The sequence below is a fragment of the Mastigoproctus giganteus genome, chromosome 5 (assembly GCF_048544385.1).
Source record: "Mastigoproctus giganteus isolate SK-2022 chromosome 5, ASM4854438v1, whole genome shotgun sequence".
NCBI lineage: Eukaryota > Metazoa > Arthropoda > Arachnida > Uropygi > Thelyphonidae > Mastigoproctus > Mastigoproctus giganteus.
This window is the reverse complement of record NC_143579.1, coordinates 69,467,844-69,488,036: the sequence shown is the minus strand read 5'-3', so window position 1 is coordinate 69,488,036 and position 20,193 is coordinate 69,467,844. Positions and strand designations below refer to the sequence as shown.

At 37.7% G+C, this 20,193-nt stretch overlaps 1 protein-coding gene across 8 annotated transcripts in view; it reads right to left on the bottom strand.

The window, feature by feature from the left end:
* IntS9 (integrator complex subunit 9) overlaps positions 1-20,193 on the bottom strand; it is a 370,946-nt gene that overhangs the window by 234,229 nt on the left and 116,524 nt on the right. For all 8 annotated transcript variants that reach the window (XM_090373281.1, XM_090373278.1, XM_090373279.1 and 5 more), the window contains 2 exons: positions 16,118-16,207; positions 2,761-2,917 (listed from right to left, as the gene is read on the bottom strand). In XM_090373281.1, coding sequence (XP_090229407.1) covers positions 2,761-2,917; positions 16,118-16,207 — 247 coding nt within the window. The remainder of the gene's footprint in view (positions 1-2,760; positions 2,918-16,117; positions 16,208-20,193) is intronic.

Below are 20,193 nucleotides of genomic sequence, written 5' to 3'. Positions count from 1 at the left end.
TAATGTATCACCAATACACATAGTTGGTTCTAAGAGTGAAGTAAGCAACTATTGACCAGTTAGCCAGACTTCAGTGGTAGGAAAAATCATGGAGGCAATAAAAAAACATGGCAATACAGTATCATTTAAACAGAAATAGAATTCTGAACGAAGCACGGCACAGTTTTGTAAATGGGGAAATCATGTTTAACTAACCAGGTTAACTATTTTGACAGTCACTCATGGCAATGTTACAAGAAAGCAAGCAAAAGCAAAACACCTTCCCATATCACCTCTCCTCTATTAGTTTATCTAGTTCTCCTTGAGTTTATTCAAACTACCAACTTCTAGTATTTTATGTGGAACAGTATCAAAAGCTTTCTGAAATCCAAGTATACAATGTCGTTGTTGTTATTTTGGTGTTTAGGAGCATTAGCAACTAAGGCCATATTGCTCTGGAGATATGCGGTGGTCATTCCCTGACCTTTCCGCATCCTCCGTATTTGGTGGATCACGGGCTCGAACTCCGGTCTAATCAAGAAGCATGTGCTATGCACTGCTGCTGCTCCTGCCCACCTGGCTATGGAGGCACCTGTATACAATGTCAAAACTATGTTTAGCATCCAGTTGCTTCGTATCTAAATCAGTTTGGTCAGATAAGATCACCACTTAACAAATCAATACTATGACTGCAGCATGGATTTGTTAAGGCATTTGTACAAATGCATTCCTGTATTACTCCTGGAACAGAAGTCAAGCTTACAGATCTGTAATTACTCATGTCAACTTTTAATCCACCTTTAAGAAATGAAGATATTTACATATCTCCAGTCCAAATGGACCTTTCCTAAATCCAAGCATGCCCTCATAATTATGGCTAAACTTTGCTTATCCCCATTGCTACCTCCCTTTACTAGAATCGGATAAATCTCATCCACTCCTGATGCCTTTTTTATGTTTAGCTTCAGCAATTTCCCCCACTTTTTTCTTGGTTACCATATAATTCAGTTCTTTGATTTTTTTTTTTTTTTTTTGATTTGGTAGTTGTTGGCGCATCGGCTTCTGTGGCCATATTGCACCTCCCAAGGTTTTTGCAGTACTTTGATCCAAGCCCAAGGCGGGAATCGAACCCGCGACCTTTGGGTTGCCGGGCAGGTACTTTACCCACTCGGCTAGCCCGGTCGGCCCAGTTCTTTGATAGAATTTGATAAACATCTTGCATTCCCATCCCTAAAAAAATGCCTCCCATGTGAAATGTAGATGCAAAATAACTATTTAGTCTGTCAGCAACCTCAGCAGGGTCATCAACGGTTAACCTGTTCACATCTAGTGAAGCAATGTGATTCATCCCCTTCCTTCCTTCTAGGGTTTACATAAGTAAAGAAATCTTTGCTTTCTTTGCCAGAGACTTTTCATAGTCTGCCTAATGCTCTTTTGTGACTTCATTACAGAGAGTTTATATGTATTGTAGGCCTCTATATCAAATGATAATTTAAATGCATAACATGCATTCTTCTTCTTCTATGCCACAAGTTTCATCAGTACATCTAACATCCATTTAGGTCTAAGCTCTGAATAGTATATCTTGGTCGGAATAAAGAGTCTAGTACTTTCTAGGTGCCTCTGTAGCCAGGAGCAGCAGTGCGTAGCACACGCTTCTTGATTAGACCGGGGTTCAAGCCCGTCACCACCAAATACGGAGGATGCGAAAAGGTCAGGGAATGACCACCACATATCCCGGAGCAATATGGCCTTAGTTGCTAATGCTCCTAAAAACCAAAATAACAATAACAATAATAACATAACTAGTACTTTCTACAATTACTTCCCTTAATGATTTCCACTTAGCATTTGCTGCTGACAATATCAATAGTTGATCCCACTGCATAGCATTTAAAAACTGCTTGAGACCGCTGTAGTCACTCATATGAAAGCAAATGCCTCCCTTCTCCCTTGACAGCAGTTACATCTTTAAGTAAATTCTACATCAATGAACTGTAATCACTGCCATCCAGAGGGCCTTTTATCTGAAGATTCTTAACACATGAAGAGTTCACCCTAATAATCAGATCAAGTGTATTACAAGAGCAACTGTATAATACAATTATCAAGGTCTGCCTGGGGGAAACCCATTTCATGTGACAAATAGATAAAACAGACTGTTAATAAAAACACTGCTGTATGGTGAGTACCACTGTCTCTAAGTTGGCAGTAAACAGCAGAGGTTGAAATGGGGCCTGGTAGCCCAAGAATAGAGATTCCTTCATGAGCAGATCCATCCTCCCCCAATTATGTCTTTAATTAAGATAGTAATATCACATGAGGAAATGTTTTCATTTGCCTTCAGATGTGTGTCCTGTAAGCAAAGGCAAACTGGCTCATGTTTTTGGAGGAGGACCTTGATGTCGCCAGTGTTTCTTCCAAATCCAACAATTCTGCTGTAAGAATTTATTAATTGTATGGGCTCACTGAATCTGCCAATCAGCTTCTGAAGTTCTAAGGGCATTTTTCTCAGCCAAGGGTTTATCTTTTTTGAGGAGGTATAGAAGCTGTCCTGTGACCATTTCTTCCTCCACAAAAAGTTCCGTGACTGAATCATCCAGTATCACGTTCAACACAATGTCCAATTTTTCATTCAGGGAAAATTTATTTAATATTCATTTGAGTGCATGACCTCCAAATAATGAAGTAGAATTTCAAAACATTTCAGTAAATTATCCAAGTACAATGTGCCCCAACATATTAAATTAAGTAATAATTTAAAATGAATATAATCCTTACCAACTGTTATACACAGCTCACCCAACATGCTGTCAGGATTAACTACTGGTGTTTGAGTAAGGCTGCTCAAAATTAAAACATCAGCATTTCTCAATGGAGCATGTTCCATTGGTTTAGGATGAGTGGTTAGAGTAGATGATGCAGAAACATATGCAATCTATGATGAGAAAAAATAATTAGATCTATCTGAAGTTGGAAAATATGCAAAAGAAGTTAAAACAGAACTAGTTTCTAGATCCTTACGATGGAAGAACTAACATTTAAAATTTCTTATATGCAAAAATATTTGTTACATTGTCTTTAATATCTTAAAAAAGAAATGATGTCAGACATGGATATAAACAAAAAAGTAAGACAGGACGACTGTTAAAAACAATAACTATCTGGTATAAATATTTTGAGAAGTATTAGTAATGGAAAATTATGCAAGAGAGCAAGATTATACAGCATCGACAACAAAAAACAGACACTCCATATCACCTACTCATTGCCTCAGTTTGCCTAGTTCTTCCTTGAATTCATTCAAATTACACTCTTCCACAAAACCAGATGGAAATTTGCTCCAACAATGGCTGAAGGCAAATTTAAACACATCTGTCCAGCAATCATCCTTCTTCATTTCAATTTATGCTCCATCAGGTGTGCAGTCTGAGCAAAAGGAAGTATGCATATCAGCTTTTTTTTTTTCTTTTTAATCAAGACCCCAAAGCACAATTGGCATTAGAACCTATAGTACTTAGTAGAATGCATTGGTTGAAAGTTGAGAAGATGAAAGATACTTGTTGGCATTAGAATTGAATTTCTGTAAGTTGTAATTTTCTGGAAATATGTATGAAGGGAGAGCAGGAATTATTGATATCAATTCAGAAGAACAGTGCCCATGGAAGTATCTATAGAAAAGGCACACAGCAGAAATGGAATGTCAGTGAGACAGAGAGTGGAGAGACTTTGTTAGAGATGGGTCATCAATTAACCTAACTATCGTCCTTTAAATGGAATCTAGAAGCTTGAGAGAGGTTTTAGGGGCACCATTCCAGATATGGGAACAATATTCCAGTAGAGCGGATTTGCAGTTTATATGGAGCGAGCAGCTGTTTGGAAGAAAATTAATTGAGAGCAAAAACCTATATTTTTTGATGCAGAGGAAGCAATATTTGTAATGTGCCTATGCCATTACAAATATTGCTTAGACAGATTAGAAGTCAGGGTAATTCCTAATAGAGATATGTGATCTTGTCTAGAGACCGAGTGTCACTGAAGATAAGCACAGAAGCAGAAGAAACCTTTTTGCAAGTTATGACAGGACTGAGTTTTAGATTGAAATCAATTAAGTTATCTTTTCCCATTTTAAGAATTACCTAGAGATCACCATTTAGGGAATTGGCAATGAGTATTGGAGAAGTTGATGCTGTTTGTGCAAGGAAAGGTTTCTCAAACTGGAAGGTGGAATGCAATGTGCCATCATCAGCAAAACTATGGTTAGGATTTCTGGTCAAAGGGAGAACCCTTTTAGGGGCACCATCACTGATTGATATACAAGAGCAAAAGAGTGGGAGAAAGAACTGCACCTTGGGGAACACATGCATTAGTGGAGAAGTTTGAAGACTGAGAGACTACCATCACCTGCAATGCCATCTACCATCACCGGCAATGAGAAGTCAGAGAGAAAACCCAGATACCCAATTACAAAAAACAGTTAGCAAACCATAAGATGGTTTTTTTTTTTTTTTTTTTTTTTTTTTTTTTTAAGGAGAATTAGCAACTAAGGCCATATTGCTCTGGGGATAGGCGGTGGTCATTCCCTGACCTTTCTGCATCCTCTGTATTTGGTGGTCACGGGCTCGAACCCTGGTCTAATCAAGAAGCGTGTGCTACGCACTGCCGCTCCTGCCCACCTGGCTACGGAGGCACCAACCATAAGATGGAAGTTTATTTAGGAGACCTTTATGCCAAACACTTTGAAATATCAAGAGCAACTGATTGAGTTTCGCCAAACTTTTCCACTGAATTTGTCCATATATCGGTAACAAAAGTCAGTATATCACTAGTGAATTGACACTGAATAAATCCATACTGGCGATCATTGATCAGATGGAAGGTTTCTCCATTATTTTGGAAAGCACAGAAATAAGTGCAATGGAATGATAACCCTGGCCAGCAGAAAATTTTTTATTTTTTTCCGCTCCCTGTAAAAATCAGGGTGATTCTTGTAGATCTGACATTGCTGAATTCAAATATGGGAGCCATACTGCTGTAACACCCACCAATTTTAAAGGAGAAGAGATTAAAGTCAAAAGATTTTCAGTAAAAAAAGATTTCATATATTTTAAGAAAATGCTACACATAGTACTAAATATTGAACAATGGGTCTATTAATCTTATTCTAGTTACAAAAATGTTTCTGTGATAAAAAAAACACACTTATTTTGTCGAGTTTTGCTCTTTATAATCGTGGGAATATATTTGGACTCCATTTTCTTTTTTCAATTTAAGAAATATCTTGGTGAAACTTTTCACCTTGTTCATTGGAGACCACTCCCAAGTTTTCAGGAAAAAAGTCTAAATGGGAAAGCAGGAAATAAAGCTTTAATGACAGGTCTTGGTTTTCAGTCATTAACCGATGATATTTGAAAACTGAGAGGGATAAAAAATTTTTAAGCACATATCTGAGATTTTGTACATATTTCCTATGAGAATCTGTCAAAATTATTTCAGGAAGGAAATTGATGCTGACCGGTGTAATTGGATGGAGGAGATTTGTCATGAACTTGACATGACCTTTTTTATGAACTGGCTGAATATGAGGAAATTTCTAAGCAGAAAGGAAAACACTCATGGAATAGGAAAGTGCAAAAAGGCAGCTAAAAACAGGAGCACAGGTTTTCGGAACAAGTGGAGAAATACCATTAGGACTTGGAGCTTTCTTGGTACCAAAGCTGTTCAAAATTCTTCTCATATCCTTTTGACAGAAGCCCACATGTAGCATTGCATGGAGTGTTTTGGAAATGGTAGGTAGTGGTTTACCACAATAATCAATACACGAGTTAGAAGAAACTAGGATGCAAACAGGTCAGCTTTATCTTCAGCTGAAGTGGTAATAGAACCATTTGGTTTTGACAGAGGTGGAAATAGAGATGGGCAAAAGTTATAGCCAATAGATTTAGCAAGAAACCAGAATGCCCGACTATCATTTGGACAAGAAGCAAGTTTTCTACTCGTATCTTGTTCAAAATCTAGTTTGGACTGATTAATAAGTGCTTTACAATTGTTGTGAGCTTTGGTGTAAGCAGAAAATGAAATGGGATAATCTCTGAGATTACCCCATTTTGTATTCTTGTAATGCCAAACAACACAAGGTTGGGAATGTCCATGAGAGAAGGGCTCTATTGGAGAAAAGACGATCGCTAAGTTGTGATTTTCAGTGCTAGGTGACCACTCACCTTGACTGTGTACTTAGAAGGGTTGTTTGCTAGAAAAAGGTCAAGAGTGTTGGCTGTGTAGTTAGGATTGTTTGGTATTCTGGTAGGTATAGGAACAATCTGTGTGAGATCGTTAGTAACCGCAAAGCCTCAAAATCTCAGCCAGCTGGGCCAGTGTTACTAAGAAAATGGAAGTCAGCTGATGTTGTGAACATTGAAATCACCAAGGAAAATTACCTTACTGTTAGGTAAGTTGGACTGGAGAAAGTGAAGTTTCAAAGAGAGGAAGTCAATGAGTTCCAAGTAATTAGTACAGCTGGGAGAACAATAGAGGCAACAGAGGAATTTGACAGAATGGGGCAGATAGATTTTAACACAGAGAAGATTGAAAAGAGATTCCAAATTATTGTCTCTCATAGGAAATATCAGAGCAGACATATATATATGCACAAGTACCACCTTTGAAGCAAAAGGAATCATACAGCAAATAATTTCAACGACTAAGATGAGCAGTGTTTGAATCAACCAATAATTGGGATTCTATCAGAAGACGTATGTCGGTTTAGTGGACTGTAAGTGGAAATACACATTGCTGAGTTTGGAACTGAGACCACATATATTTGTGAAATGAACAAGGAAGTGTTTGGAAGGTGTAGATCTTTTTGCAGATAAGTTTGTTCTATTAGTTTGACTATTCATGATGTATTCAGCAGTAAGAAAAGGTAAGGAGGATATGTTGTATGAATTGACAATGTTTTTGAATATGGTGTACACATAAGAATATACCAAGCTCCTTGACATAACACGGCCACGATAATGCTCCCTGTGCACGCACGCACGCACGCACGCACACACACACACACACACACACACACACACACACAACTCAGACTTGCCTCAGTCACTATCTGGCAGAGTAGAGGCAGTGAAATTATACACTAGCTGATCTGGTTTGTTTGTTTCGGGATTTATTAGGTGCATCGGCAACTATGGCCATAGTGCACCATATATATGGTAAGTATGCATGCCATTTCTTCTCAAATAGAGATAATTGAAAAAAAATTTTTTTAACTAACTAAAGGAGGTGATATACTTTAATCATCTTGAGAATGTTATAACTGCTAGAGACATTTGTTTCATTATTTAAAAGTGAAGTAAGTATAGGAGGATCTTCTGTTGTGGCTGGAGTGCAAAGATTCTGGCATTCTCTTGTATATTTTGTGCATTCAACAAGAATGTGTTTCACTGAAAGCACTGTATTACAGTGATGACACTGAGGGGGTTATCTCTCCTCTTAAAAGATGTGTGACCTATTCGCAGACGAGCCAATATTACCTTGTGATGTAGGATTGAATTGAAGCTGGAAGGCCATCGCTCAAGGTTTGGCTTGATATTTCGAAGCTTATTGTTAAGTTAATTTTCCCATGATAACTGCCACTGGCACATGCATTTTTCCTGGATTATTGGTCGATAGTCTTGATGAGGCACTTTCCACTTGTTCTCGGGTAGTAGGTGAGCCAATTTGGCAACATTGTCCGCTGGTTCATTTCCAGGAATTTCCATATGTCCTGGGACCCAGCAGAAGTATATGTTTTTCCCAAGTTCTGATAAGTGGAATTCGAGCCCACCTTTCACGACTGGGTGGGCGATGTTCATGATGTTTTTTAGTGCTTGAAGTGCACTTAAAGAATTTGTGAAAATTATGCTGTTGTTAATATCAGAGGACTCAATGTAATTCAGTGCAACCAGAATTGCTATTAGTTCGGTGGAAAATATACTGAACTCAAGTGACAACTGATAAGCTAACGTGATGTTTGAAAAAACTGCGGAGATTCCATCATGGGCATCATTCTTTGATCCATCAGTATGTACTATGACAAAGTTGGGAAACTGGTCCACTACTGCATGGTATAGTTGCAAGACGTTTTCTCTATGCAATGTAGATTTATTCCATTCATGTAGATGTAAGTTACATGAAGATGGAGTGATATTCCAAGGAGTAAGAGAAGATGGGAGGATATGTGCCAAACTGTCGAAGGTTAAATTTAGTTCTTCTAAGAGGTGTTTTATTCTCATACCCAAAGGACGGTTAGCATTGGGGGGGGGTTGGTATAACCTACTGTGCTGTGATATGAAAAGTATCTGCCAGTTTGGGTGTTCTGGCAGATACTTTGAGAAGATGGGAGGCTATGTGCCACACTGTCTAAAGTTAAATTTAGTTCTTCTAGGAGGTGTTTTATTCTCACATCCAAAGGATGGTTAGCATTAGAGGGGTTTTGGTATAACCTGCTGTGCTGTGATGTGAAAAGTATCTGCCAGTTTGGGTGTTCTGGCATAGATCTAATTTTATAGGCGTAATGTAGTATCAGTTGTTGTCGTCTGATCGAGAGAGGGGTTCATGTGCTTCAGCATATAAAGCTATGTATTGGAGACGTGCGATATGCTTCTAAGGCAATGTGTATTCCACTATGATGGATAGGGTCAAGCCAGCGAAAGCACTAGATCTTGCTGAACTATACACTGGTGCTCCGTAGTCAAATTTCGATCTTATTAAGGCTCTATATAGCTGTAATAAAGTAAGGCGATCAGCTTCCCACTTAGTTACAGAGAGAACCCGGATGATATTTAGTTTTTGTTGACATGATGTTCTTAGTCTTTTGATGTGCTCAAGGAAAGTGAGTTTATGATCTAAAGTGATTCCTAAGAACTGTATGCTGGAATGAACTGCTATTGGTTGGCAATTCAGTTGTAGCTCTGGATTGGGGTGGAGTTGCGCTGGCAGCAAAAATGGATGTAAAATGTTTTTTGCAGACAAAGCTGAAATCCATTAGTCTGAGCCCATGAACAGATCTTAGTTATTGCCCCTTGCAACTGTCTCTCAACAGTATTCATGTTTTTCGCATGACACCAAATACTAAGGTCATCCACAAACAGTGCTTTATCAATAGTGTTCGGCAATGGTGTTTATTGCAATTATAAAAAGTGAAGCACTGAGTAAAGAGCATTGAGGAACTCCCTCTTGTGAAAAGGGAGTTCCTCAATAAAATTTCCTATGCTTGCATAGGAAATTTTATATGAAAATCGGGAGGTGACCCCCGAAGTCCATGGCGATGTAATTCATGGAGTATTCCATACTTCCACGTGGAATCATAGGTCTTACTGATATTGAAGCAGACTAATACATGATGTTCCAATCTGAGGAATGCATTCCGAATGGAATTCTCTAGTCTTACTAGTATATCTATTGTAGATCTCTTTTGTCAAACACCGAATTATGCAGAACGTAACAGATTGAAATTTTAACGGTACCAGATCAGTAGGTGGTTTACCATCTTTTCGACAATTTTGCAAATGCAACTGGTCAAGGCGATAGGTCTATAATAAGTGGGATTTGTAGGGTTTTTACCTGGTTTAGGGAAGGCAAGGACCGTAGCTGATGCCATTGATTAGGGAATTTATCTTCAAGGAAGAGTCTATTGAATAGATGAAGAAGTGACTGTAATGATTCGGTACTTAGTTTCTCCCGCTCCTGCCCACTCGGCTACGGAGGGCCTCCGTAGCCGAGTGGGCGGGAGTGCAGTAGCACACGCTCTTTGAGTAGACCGGGGTTCAAGCCCCTGACTGCTGAATACGGTCAATCTGCCAACCCGCACTGGACCAGCGTGGCAGATTATGGTCCATTTCCCTCAGCATGAATTGTTGAGGAGGCTTCCATCCTGCAGTGGGTTGATAATGGCTGCACTTTACTTTTTTTTTTTTTTTACTTAGTTTCTGTATCATGGAATATGTGCTGTATCCTACAGCACTGCGTCTGGATGTTGACAAGGCTCTATGTAGTTCGTGGATGGTAAAAGGTAAGTTGTATTGTTCATCTCCTTTTGAAGAGAAGTTTAACTTTTGTTTTTCTGAACTTGTTTTCAGTCTTCTGAAGGTCAGTGTATAACTTTCTGTTGCTGATGTTTTGGCAAAGATTTCACCTAGTATATTGGCAATTCCAGCAGGATCATTTACATTCTGCCCTCTCCATTCCATGATGGGTAGAGGTGTCGTTTGATATTTGCCAGTCGTTTTTCTGATTGCTTTCCAAATTTTATGTGTAGGAGTTGATTGATAGTTGAAGTGAAGCGGATCCAAGCAGCCTTTTTATTGCAGATACTAACTGATCTCCCTCTTGCTCTAGCGTGCTTATATTGAATGAGGCTGGTTGTAGTTGGACTCCAGTGAAAAGAATTCCAAGCTTTGCTTTGCTCTTTTTTAGCCACAAGGCATTCATCACTCCACCAGATTTTTGGATGAATCGGTAATTTTGAAGAGGATTTCGATACAGTTTGTTCTGCTGCATGTAATATCGTTTTTGTGACATAGTCAACCGCTTCATCAGTTGTGGAATTTTGGATTATTTTCGGATCAAGCTTAGTTAATTTTTTTATAGGACTGTCAATCTGCTTTATCAGTGAGCCAATGTGGAATTTTAGTAGGATGTTTATTTGTTATTTGGTTTTCAGGGCTCGAACCCCGGTCTAATCAAGAAGCATGTGCTATGCACTGCTGCTCCTGCCCACCTGGCTACGGAGGTGCCTTTAGTAGGATGATGAGGGGGCATATTAAGTAATTCAATTATTATGGGGAAGTGATCGCTATGTAGTGGATCGTTGTTTATCGTCCACTTAAGAGTAGGATAGAAGGTTGCTGAACAGATAGACAAGTCTATTGCAGTACTTGTTCCTGAAGGAAGGTGAACGTATGTAGGTGAACCATCATTTAGAAGAAGGAGATTGTTATTGTCTAGACACTGTTCAATTAGTTTTCCTCTTCGATCGATGTTGTTGTTACCTCAGAGTATGATGACCATTTTTGTCTCCCAGAATGAGGAAAGGTGTTGGGAGTTGAGCTATAAGATTATTTAGATCATTTTGTTGGAAGGTATAGCTTGGTGGGATGTATAAGGAGCAGATTGTCATATGGATGTCAGCAGCTACATTGACTGCTATTGCCTCAAGGGGGAGAGTTCAGTAAGACTTGTTTGGTAGGAATATGTGGGTTTGTTAAAACAGCTACACCACCATGTGCAATATTCTGATTAGTTCTGTCTTTTCTAATAATATTATACTGAGCAGTTTTGGTGTATTTTGGGGTTTTAAATAAGTCTCTTGAAGGCAGAGACATATTGGTGAGTATTTACAGTTAATTAACCCGCAAACGGTCCTCTGCGGTAAATATTTACCCAGATCAAATTACAATTCATAAATTTTATAATTTTTACACTAATTACAGAGCTGAAACTCGCTATAGTTGGAGCCAGAACTTTTTTCTTGAATTTTCCCACTTGAATTTCTCACTTAAATTAAATTTTCAAAACCTTCTATTGAATTTCACGCAAATGACAAAAATGTGACATCAAGTATGCAATTTTTTAGGCCTTTTTCAATTAATTTTTTTACCCCCGCCCTAACCAGCCTAGAGCTTATGAAACCCGACACTTGATTCGTTTCTTGGTGTAAAGCGCGCGAATTTCTTTTTACGGAGAGGAGCAGTTCTGATAAACAACTCCGCGTGAATACGAGTGAAGCGTGGGAAGTATATATCACGTCACCAGTACAGCTACATCGAGACGGTAAGGGAGAAGTGTAAATAAACAAAAGACGAACAGGAGCTACTGTTTTTGACATAAGAGGCAATAAAGCCATACAGTACCGATAACAGTTTATGGAAGGTGAACAGATCGTATTTCCTTTCTTCAAGTGTATTGCTCCTACGAACAGAAGATCAAGGAAATTCATCTGCTGGAAACGGGAAAAACTGGTGTAAAACTGATAACACTGCAATGCGCATTTGATAAAAAAAAAAAAAAAAAAAGTTTGCTTTATTGTAATTGTTTTTAGTAAACAATATCAGAACAGCAGTTTCCTGGGTTTGATCTTCTAACCAAATTTCGAGAAAACATTTCTATTTATAGCTGCGTTATAAACTTCGAAACTGGTGCATCAAAAGAAAGAAAAACAAAATCATCCGCTATGAATTTCTTTCTTTCTTGAAATGTGTATTGTTCATATTTGTGAACTGCAATATTTGTAACAATACAAAGCTAACAGATTACAACTAACGGCTGCTCAAAAAGTATCGTTAGAAGATATTTGCTTGTTACGCTTTGATGTCATCGCAAAGGGAGAAATTCTGTTTTAGTACAGAAGCCGAATAAATTCACTATCCACGGTCATAATGCTGTTCTGAACTGCAAAAAACAGATAAACTCCGCTGACAAATAGACTTACTCCCCATCACTTTTATTGTTTTACTGTGGTTTTTGGCAGATGAGTCGGTGACTGCTAAATGCAGTGCGATTTCTTGTATTCTCTCTCTCTCTCTCTCTCTCTCTCTCTCTCTCTCTCTCTCTCTCTCTCTCTCTCTCTCTCTCTCTCCCTCTCTCTCCCTCTCTCTCTCTCTATTTCGGGATCTCTGACCGTGTGGTCATCACGTAATATAAACAGAAAATTTGTTTGTCGGAATGCTGCCCATCAATTATCAACTCTTTTACCGACCTTCTAATGTATGTTCAAATAATCCACTTTGCGAAATTCGAAAGTGCTACATCAATTAGGAACAAAAACGGTTTCCCCCAACATAATGAATTACTTTATATGTATAATAATGATTTTACTGACTGGAAGAAAGTGTCCACAATAAAACAATTGTACAAGGCGAAAACATGCGGTCACTCAAAGGATAAGCAATACAGCGATGTTTGAAATTTATACTGCAGTTCACTAGCTAATATTTCCAGAGGAATTATTCTGGATTTTTTATCAAATGAGCACCAGCCCAAAATCGGACTAATTAGTAATTCCACATCCTAGGATGAACTGACTAATTAGAACTCCAGCATCTGTGATGAAACGTCATGCACACCGATATCGTTTGCTACAGCAATAATGTAAAGAAACGAAGCAAACTATTGTAACAGAGCTATAATGCAAAATAATGTTAGAAAGTAAAAATGCAAAATATTGTTCTCTAAAACAATTGCAGTTTCGGCATCCTAGGATGAAGCTGACTTAGAGCTGCAATGCTGTTTTTTTTTTTTTTATTATTATTATTATTATTATTTATTTTCTTTATTTATTTTTTGTTTTTGTATGGGCGGCTCCTAGAATAAAAGTTCATCTCGGACTCGTTGCTCTGTTCAGTTTTTACGCATTGTCAGGGTAAGGCCAGTGTGTGTTGTGAAAAAAAAAAAAAAAAAAAAATCATCCCGTTTAGGAATATCCCATGTTGGATGAAGACAGATGAAAAGGAAGGCAAGAGAGAGAGAAAAAAATTTTTCATCCTGCACGGGAGAAAGTGACAGGAAAGAAAAACTGTTTGTGAGCTTATGTGTGTGTTCTGTATTGTGATGTTGTATTTGGGCATTCTGGCTACCTGGAAGCAGCAATCACCTGGCTGCCTCCAGGTACTCGTCCCTAGCAGGAGGGCAAGATCTCCCCTACTAACTGCACGCTCTCCTCCCTGGGGAACTGCTAGTAGTAGTAGTAGTAGTAGTGGTGTGATGCAAGAAAGCAAGTGTATGAGCTTATGCAGCATCAGCCAAAAAAAAAAAAAGTTTCCCAGGGAGGAAAGAAAAACTTGTATAAGATGAAGAGAGGGAAGGAGAAAAGAGGAGAAGCACTATCCCGGCCCAGGGAAGCCCCAATCCAGGATGGATTGCTAGAACAACACAAGAAAAAAAAAATAATAATAATATAATAAAATAAAATAAATAAATAATAATAAATAATATAAATGAAAGTTAGCGCTCTGGAAGTTTGACAATCTCTTGGTCTTCTCCCCACCAAAAGGGTATTTTTTATTTCTCTCTCTCTCTCTCTCTCTCTCTCTCTCTCTCTCTCTCTCTCTCTCTCTCTCTCTCTCTCTCTCTCTCTCTCCAGGGTCGGACTAGAAAGGGTGGACTCCCTCCCCTAAGGAGTTTTTTTCCGTCAAGTGAAAGAAGGGAATTGGAAATTTCATGAAAATGAACCCTGTTTTTCTTCATTCGGTGAACGGCTACTCTGTCAGCGCAAGAGAAGTGAAATTACATTTGCAGCTCAGAATGGAATTCAAACATTGAAACACATGACATTTTATGGTGAATTTTTCGGGCGTTGTGTGATAATGAAAATTCAATTTTTCTCTGGAAATTTTTTGATGATATCAAATGCATATCAAGGAAATATTGAAGTATTCAATAACAATTACTTACAATTTCCCAATCCCTCACTACGAGTAATGGATTGTTCTCACAATCTGTTACTAGCTGCGCATTTTTTTTTTTTTTTTTTTCGTTTGTACACCAGGTGAGATGCATGTGAAGTTCCTTCGATATCAGTTTTCGAAGTTTATAACGCAGCTATGAATAGAAATATTTTCTTGAAATTTCGTAAGAAGATCAAATATTCATCCATGAAACTGCTGTTCCGATTTAGTCCTCTAGAAACAATTACAATAAAGCGAACTTTTTTTTTTTATGAAATGCGCATTGTAGTGATCAGTTTTACGACAGTTTTTTTCTTTCCGTTTCCAGTATAGCTTCCAGTAGATGAATTTCCTTGATTTTTTTTAGTAGATATTGAAGAAAGGAAATGCAATATTTTAGTTTTTCAAAACCAATCCGTTGCAATTCTTTCGTACAACAATTACGAAAAGCAATAAAGCTACTGTTGTGAGTGAGCCATGCAAATTAGTGTTCGCAAGTAATGATGCCCAACTGTTTGTTTTCCACGAAAGTTGTTTACAGTTTCATTTTCTCCTTGGATCACCTTGGTAACGTTAATGACGTAAGCTTGACCAGTCTATCTCTCTGCGTGCGTTGATTCGTTTTAGCCAGAGGCGCCGAGCTGATGCGCGAATTTTTGAACTAATGAAGTAACGCGTTTTATTTTCAAAGTTTGGATCTTGTTTTGCCGACATCAAAATTTAATAAATTGAAATGTGATCGTACATTTTTGCTGTTTTAGAGTGAATTAATAGTTTTTGCTGAGCGCTAAAGGTAGGAAATCAAAGAATATACTTCTGTTTATGTATATTGAGAGTTTCAATTTGGAAAATTGAGTAGAAATTATGAAAATTATTAGTTTTCTTCGGGGGGGGAGCAATTTTCGAGTTAGGGTTAAAAATTAGACAAAAACAGGGTGGACTTTGACCGGGTTAAGATCGTATAGGTCATCGATATTGGCACGGAATCCACAACAATTCCACTGTATTATTCTGTTCTTTATTTATCTCTTGTTAGACTTTCCGAGCATTTTCGTGTTGCTGAGGTTTTCTGTTTTTCACTCTTGTTTTTATCTTTTTTTCGGAAGGAAGGCCTTTCTGTGTCCATGTCTTCTTCAACAAAAATTTGAAGGACAGGGTCATCTGCTGATTTTTCTTTAGTGTCCATTTCTTGTCAGTGACTAGAAGCTGGGATATGTTTTTCTTTGAGTCCTTGATCCGGGGTGTGCAGGTTTTCAAGTGGTATGGAAATTGGTGTATTAACTACTTGGGTTTGAGTTGCACTGTACAAAAATTTTTTGTAATTCGAGAATGACTCTTTTGGGGGTACTGTTAGTTCAGTTTGCGATGCGGTTGATTGGAATTTTTTAGTGGTTTGGGCATATGTAGGTCTGTTTGCATGAGTTGGTGGTGAGATGATTCTCTTTGCTTCTTGATAAGAAACATTATGGTTGTTTCTTTAAAACTCAAAAAAAAAAAAAAAAAAAAGTTACATCCAATAAGTATTGCAATTGATTAAGAAAAGATGAACTACTGTCATTATTCAAGCAGAATTCAGAAAGAATCAAAAACATTTTCCAAAAATTAACAATAAAATGGGCACCTGTCAGGTACCTGGCACTGTCTTTGCTACAAACCAGGGCACCATCAGCCCGGTTAAGGAATATCTCTGTTAACAGCAAAGCTATTCTTACCTTTTCATAGGCACTATTAATAATCCAGTTGCAGCTTCCTAAACAGTAACCGGAACTAATTGCACACACTTTCAGAACACCAAATACATCCTAAAAACATATAAATTATATAAATCAGTAAAATTCCTTAAATTAGACAATAAATACAAATACTACTTTCCATACTAGAAGATTATTAACTACAAGTAACCTTCGTATAACCCAGTAGTTAGGTTCCTACAAAATCTTGTAGTGTGAAACCGTGTTATATGGGAATAAGAATGAGTACAAAAAGTTGGCTACGTTCAAAAACCTAACAAAAATACGTCATTTTTTTTTTAATAATTATCAGAAATTTAATTTTTATTAAAAATAGTAATAACTGAACAAACATCTTACAAAATGTGACATACAGCATCTACATTTCGTATATCTTCTGCTCTCTTTTAAAAATTAGTAATCTGGGATTGTTTGCTTTTGCTTGATAGATCTTTGTAAATTTTATGGTATAGAGTTAAGCATTTTTTAAGCTCCCCTTTGAACTTTGTGTTCCTTTCAGTTGAAGGATCTGCATTCAAAAAATAAGATTCAAATTGCTCAGCTAAGTTTATGCCTTCCCGTATGCTTTTTAATGTAAAATTTGGAACTTCAGAATTTTCATCTGCGCTATTGTCCTATGAATTAATTTGGTTTACCTCTGATGCTATTTCCACCAAATCTGATTTTCCAGGCTCTTTTTCTACCAGTAATTCTTGAATGTTTTCAGTAGCCATATCATTAAAACCTTCCCTTCCCATCCTACTGACATTGCAAGTCCTACTATTGCACCGATTTCATTTTCTGCCGGTTCAACCATATTTCCTGAATGAAATATGGTTGAACCGGCAGAAAATTCCTTCAGAATTTTCATCTGCGCTATTGTCCTATGAATTAATTTGGTTTACCTCTGATGCCATTTCCACCAAATCTGATTTTCCAGGCTCTTTTTCTACCAGTAATTCTTGAATGTTTTCAGTAGCCATATCATTAAAACCTTCCCTTCCCATCCTACTGACATTGCAAGTCCTACTATTGCACCGATTTCATTTTCTGCCGGTTCAACCATATTTCCTGAATGAACTGACTGTGGCCATACATTTTTCCAACACACATTTAATGTTGATGGTTTTACTTTGAGCGATAAAGCTATGATTCTGATACAGTCCGCAATTGAGAAATGTTTCCATGCCTCCATCACTTCAATAGATTTGGAATCAAATTTTTCCAGTCTACTGTAACAATTTTCTGATGTAATCAGCTTTAAAGGTAGATATAATGCCTTGTTCTAATGGCTGAATTAAAGAAGTTGTATTAGGTGGGAGGAACATTATGGACGACTTAAATCTTTTGGATGGCCTGGCACATTATCCAATAGTAATAAAACTTTGAAATCTAGATTTTTTTTCTTTAAATAGTTTTCCACAGCTGGCACAAAACAATTTAGAAACCATTCTTTAAATAAATCGGCAGTTGCTGATTTATTTAAAGAATTATGCCTTAAGTTCCTTAATTATGTCTAAGTTTGTTAGGCATAATTTAGGGCTGAAATTTCATTTACAACAAAGAAACTATTTCAATACTGAACAAAGTTTAGTAATAATACATACCTAGAAAAATTTATAAACGATCAAATAAAAACCAAAATAACCTTACAAACACCTTAAAAGTCACAAACTGCACGCTTTGAAATCACAATTTCTTATGGTCTTAAACAAGTACATGTTCAACAGCACAGAACCTAACATGGGGATTTCCCAAAAAAAAAAAATATATATATATATATATATATTTTTTGCATAACGACTAGCGAGTCAACAGTGGGGATTCACAAAAAAGAATGGAAATGTTGAAAAATTACATCCAACATAATAGCAGGGTTTCCCTTGGACGAAAGCTAAAAAATAGTGTTATGCGAGGTTTTCCGCAATTCGCTAACCATGTAGAGCAAAATCATGTTATAGAAGTACAGTGTTGTGCGAGGATTGAAGCAATTTATCAATCATGTTAGAGCAAAACCACGTTGTAGAAGTACCATGTTATAGGGGGGTTGCCTGTAATTCAGTATGCAAATATAGACAGTTTCCATTCTGACCGTCAATAAAGTTATTTCCATCAATGTTTCTATTCTAATTTTGAAAACACCATTTTCATCAATTGTCTAAACTCCATATAATTTTATGATTAACAATACCAGATACACATGAATCAAAATTTCACTGGGTAGACAGAAATCATGGGATACATACATAGTAATGGGTAGGCCCACATTTCACCCGGATAAAGACAATTACATGACGAGGCAATTGAGTCCACTAGTTCATGGAAGCGTTCCACAGGCATTTCCATTCATGTTTGCTACACCGTTGTCCATAATTCCGTCGCATTCCTGGGTGAAGGAGGATCCAAAGATCAAAATGGACCTTTCCACAGCATCCCAAAGGTTCTCCACAGGGTTCATGTACGGTGAATGGGTAAGCCATTCCATGGTGATAAAATCTGTGGAATGCTCTTCGAACCATGTTCTAGTCACCACAGCTCTATGGATGCATGATGACCATGAAGGGATGCAGATGGTCTGCAAGGATGGACATGTAACCTGGACCGTTCAGAGATGCGTCTAGACTTTCCAGAGCTTCCAACATGTGACAGTTGAACACGCCTCAAACCAATACCGACTGTCCACCTGCCTGCACAGTTTCTTGTTGACATCACAGGTGCATAGCTTCATGCTGTTTCGACTAGATACGCACCCTCCTGTCTGTTTGAAATAATTGTAAATGGGACTCAATGGACAAGAAGACCTGTCTGTCTCTGATCATCCAAGGTCCAGTGCCAATGATCTTTCGCCCGGTTGAGGCGTAGAGTCTTGTGTCGTGGTGTTAGCAATGGGACTCTGGTGGGTCAGTGGCTCCCATAGCCTATTGTGGCTAATGATTGCCTGTGGTCTTGGTGGAGACGTTTCTGGCACTTCCTCGTTGAAGTCGGTGGCGACTTGTGCCACTGTCGCTTTCCAGTTGGCTGAAACAATGCAAGACAGGAGTCAATGGCCACATTCATCCACCACCTTTCTCCGCCCACTGCACTGTCCACGATGAGATGTTATTCTGGAAATAGCGTATTCCCGATACACTCTTGATACTGTTGAACGGGGATAATACAAAATTTCTGTACCACCTCCGCAATAGAGTGACCCATGCGTTGGGCACCCACCATCATCCCTTCTTCAAAGTCGGTTAACTCACGACATTTATCCATAATAACATCAAATTACCATCTACGTGAATGCAGTGTACCTATATACCTGCCAAGTGGTGGGTTTGTCCACTAATGAGAGGGGTGACAGCATCACGTTGCCCAGGAACCAGGCATTCCATGAATTCTGTCCTTTCAGTGTACTAGTTTTTGTGAACCAAAATCAGACAAAACTCAAATAGTTAGGCTAAATATTTCAAAGACACTTGTTTGATTCAACATAAAGATCTAAGTCAACTACTACTATCTCATAATCTGTCTTTTTACAATGTAATGTAGGGAAACTTTTTTTTTTTTTCTTATCAACTAAGCTACTTAAGTTCTACAATACAACAATTCAGGATAGCCAAGTAATTAAGATAGCCTGGATGTAATCTTCCATATGAAATACAAACTTTCAACAAAACTGCATAAATAAAAATCTCACACAACAATAACTTAAAAAACTTTTCTTTTTCCACAAATCACTTAAATATATATACACGAAAGCCCTACAGTAAGGTTTGATTTTTAAATTTTTATGGGATAGTACATACTCTGTGAACAAGAGTTCATGTCTGCATGTGTGCACGCACACACTTATATGCATATAAGTTCCAGAAGAATTGCCAAAATCTGAAGCCATTCTTCTGACTACTTTCAACAGAAAAGAATAAAAAATTTTTATAGTAGGCCAAGCACTTCTATGGGATTCATAACACACACATAAGAATGCATATTAAACTACAACATGGATATTAGCAAATGCAATAATTGTTTCATTATTAATGTTACTGCAGGCCAACACAACTGTTATGTTCAATGCA